Source organism: Elephantulus edwardii, unplaced genomic scaffold, assembly GCF_000299155.1.
Source record: "Elephantulus edwardii isolate Elephantulus edwardi_28Jun2011 unplaced genomic scaffold, EleEdw1.0 scaffold00462, whole genome shotgun sequence".
NCBI classification, from domain to species: domain Eukaryota; kingdom Metazoa; phylum Chordata; class Mammalia; order Macroscelidea; family Macroscelididae; genus Elephantulus; species Elephantulus edwardii.
Window position 1 is genome coordinate 258,046 of NW_006400212.1, and position 1,418 is coordinate 259,463.

At 43.0% G+C, this 1,418-nt stretch overlaps 1 protein-coding gene across 1 annotated transcript in view; it reads right to left on the reverse strand.

Moving 5' to 3' along the window:
- The window catches only part of LOC102876732 (zinc finger protein 420-like), a 4,646-nt gene extending 3,904 nt beyond the window's left edge, over window positions 1-742 (reverse strand). The window contains exon 1 of the mRNA XM_006902839.1: window positions 94-742. Coding sequence (XP_006902901.1) covers window positions 94-742 — 649 coding nt within the window. The remainder of the gene's footprint in view (window positions 1-93) is intronic.
- Between the last annotated feature and the right edge of the window lie 676 nt (window positions 743-1,418).

Consider the following 1,418-nt stretch of genomic DNA (forward strand, 5'->3'; position numbering starts at 1 on the left):
TGAGGGCATGGAATTGGGCAAATGCTTTACCACAATCCTGACATACATAAGGTCTCTCTCCTGTGTGAGTCCTAAGATGGACAGTGAGCTGACTTGGTTGTGAAAATGCCTTCCCACATTCCTTACAGGGAAAAGGTTTCTCTCCCGTGTGAACTCGAAGATGTTGAGTGAGGTGATGCGATTTGCGGAAGGTTTTCTCACATTCCTGACACTCATAGGGTCTCTCTCCTGTGTGAATTTTTCTATGTTCCGTGAGGTGACATAATCGGGTGAAGGTTTTCCCACATTCCGTACACTCATAAGGTCTCTCTCCTGAGTGAATCCTCAGATGTACATAGAGCTGACTTGATAGAGCAAATGTTTTCCCACATTCCTTACAGGGATAAGGTTTCTCTCCAGTGTGAACTCTGACGTGTTGCATGAGGTGATGTGATTCTGTGAAGGCTTTCCCACATTCCTTACATACATGAGGTTTCTCTCCTGTGTGAGTTCTTCTATGCTGAGCTAGGTGTGAAGACCTTCTGAAGGCTTTCCCACATTCCTGACATGGATACGGTTTCTCTACAGAGTGAATTCTTCTATGCTGAGCGAGGTTAGAAGATGTCATGAATGTTTTCCCACATTCCTGACAGGGATAAGGTTTCTCTCCTGTATGATTTCCTGCATGTTCAGCTATAAAAGCCAGGTGGGAAATGGCTTTCCCACTCTCCTGCCATTGATAAGGTATCTCTCCTGTGGGCATAAGTCTGTGTGAACTGACCTGACTTGAGTGTGGTGAAAATGGTTTTCCACATTTCTGAGATGCGTAATGTCTCTGTCTTGTGTGGAATCTAAGATGTTTAGTTAGGTCAGTTGAGTAAGCAAACGTTTTCCCGCATTCATTGCATGCGTGTGTTTTCTCTGGGGTGTGAGTTCTTCCATGTGTGGTGATCCGAAGTGACAGAGAAGAGGCCTTCTTACAATCTTTACCTTCACTGAGTTTCTCTGAGATATGTACTCTTGCATGCCTAGTGATGGGTAAGGAAAAAAAAGGAATAGATTTTATATGACATTCTGAAGGACAGGAATATAAGTGTCTGAACTTTCTGTTACATTCCCGTTGATCTACCACATGTATCCAAAATGATGAGAAATCACAGAAATCTTTGCTCCATGTATCACATATACAATAGGCGGTTGTAGGAAGATCAGTCCTCAACACCTTTACGACTGGATAATTTCTTTGCTATCAGAAAATATTTCAAAATCTGATGGAGCTTCCCTGCATGATGGTCTGCCACCGCTTCACCCAGCTCTCTAACTGTGTGATGTATTGTAAAAACAGACCACACTCAGGTGTAAGTAGGAGTGTTAACATTTGCCCATAATGAAACACAATGAAGTCGTGAGGCCTTAGGACTCTCAAATTTCACACTCAA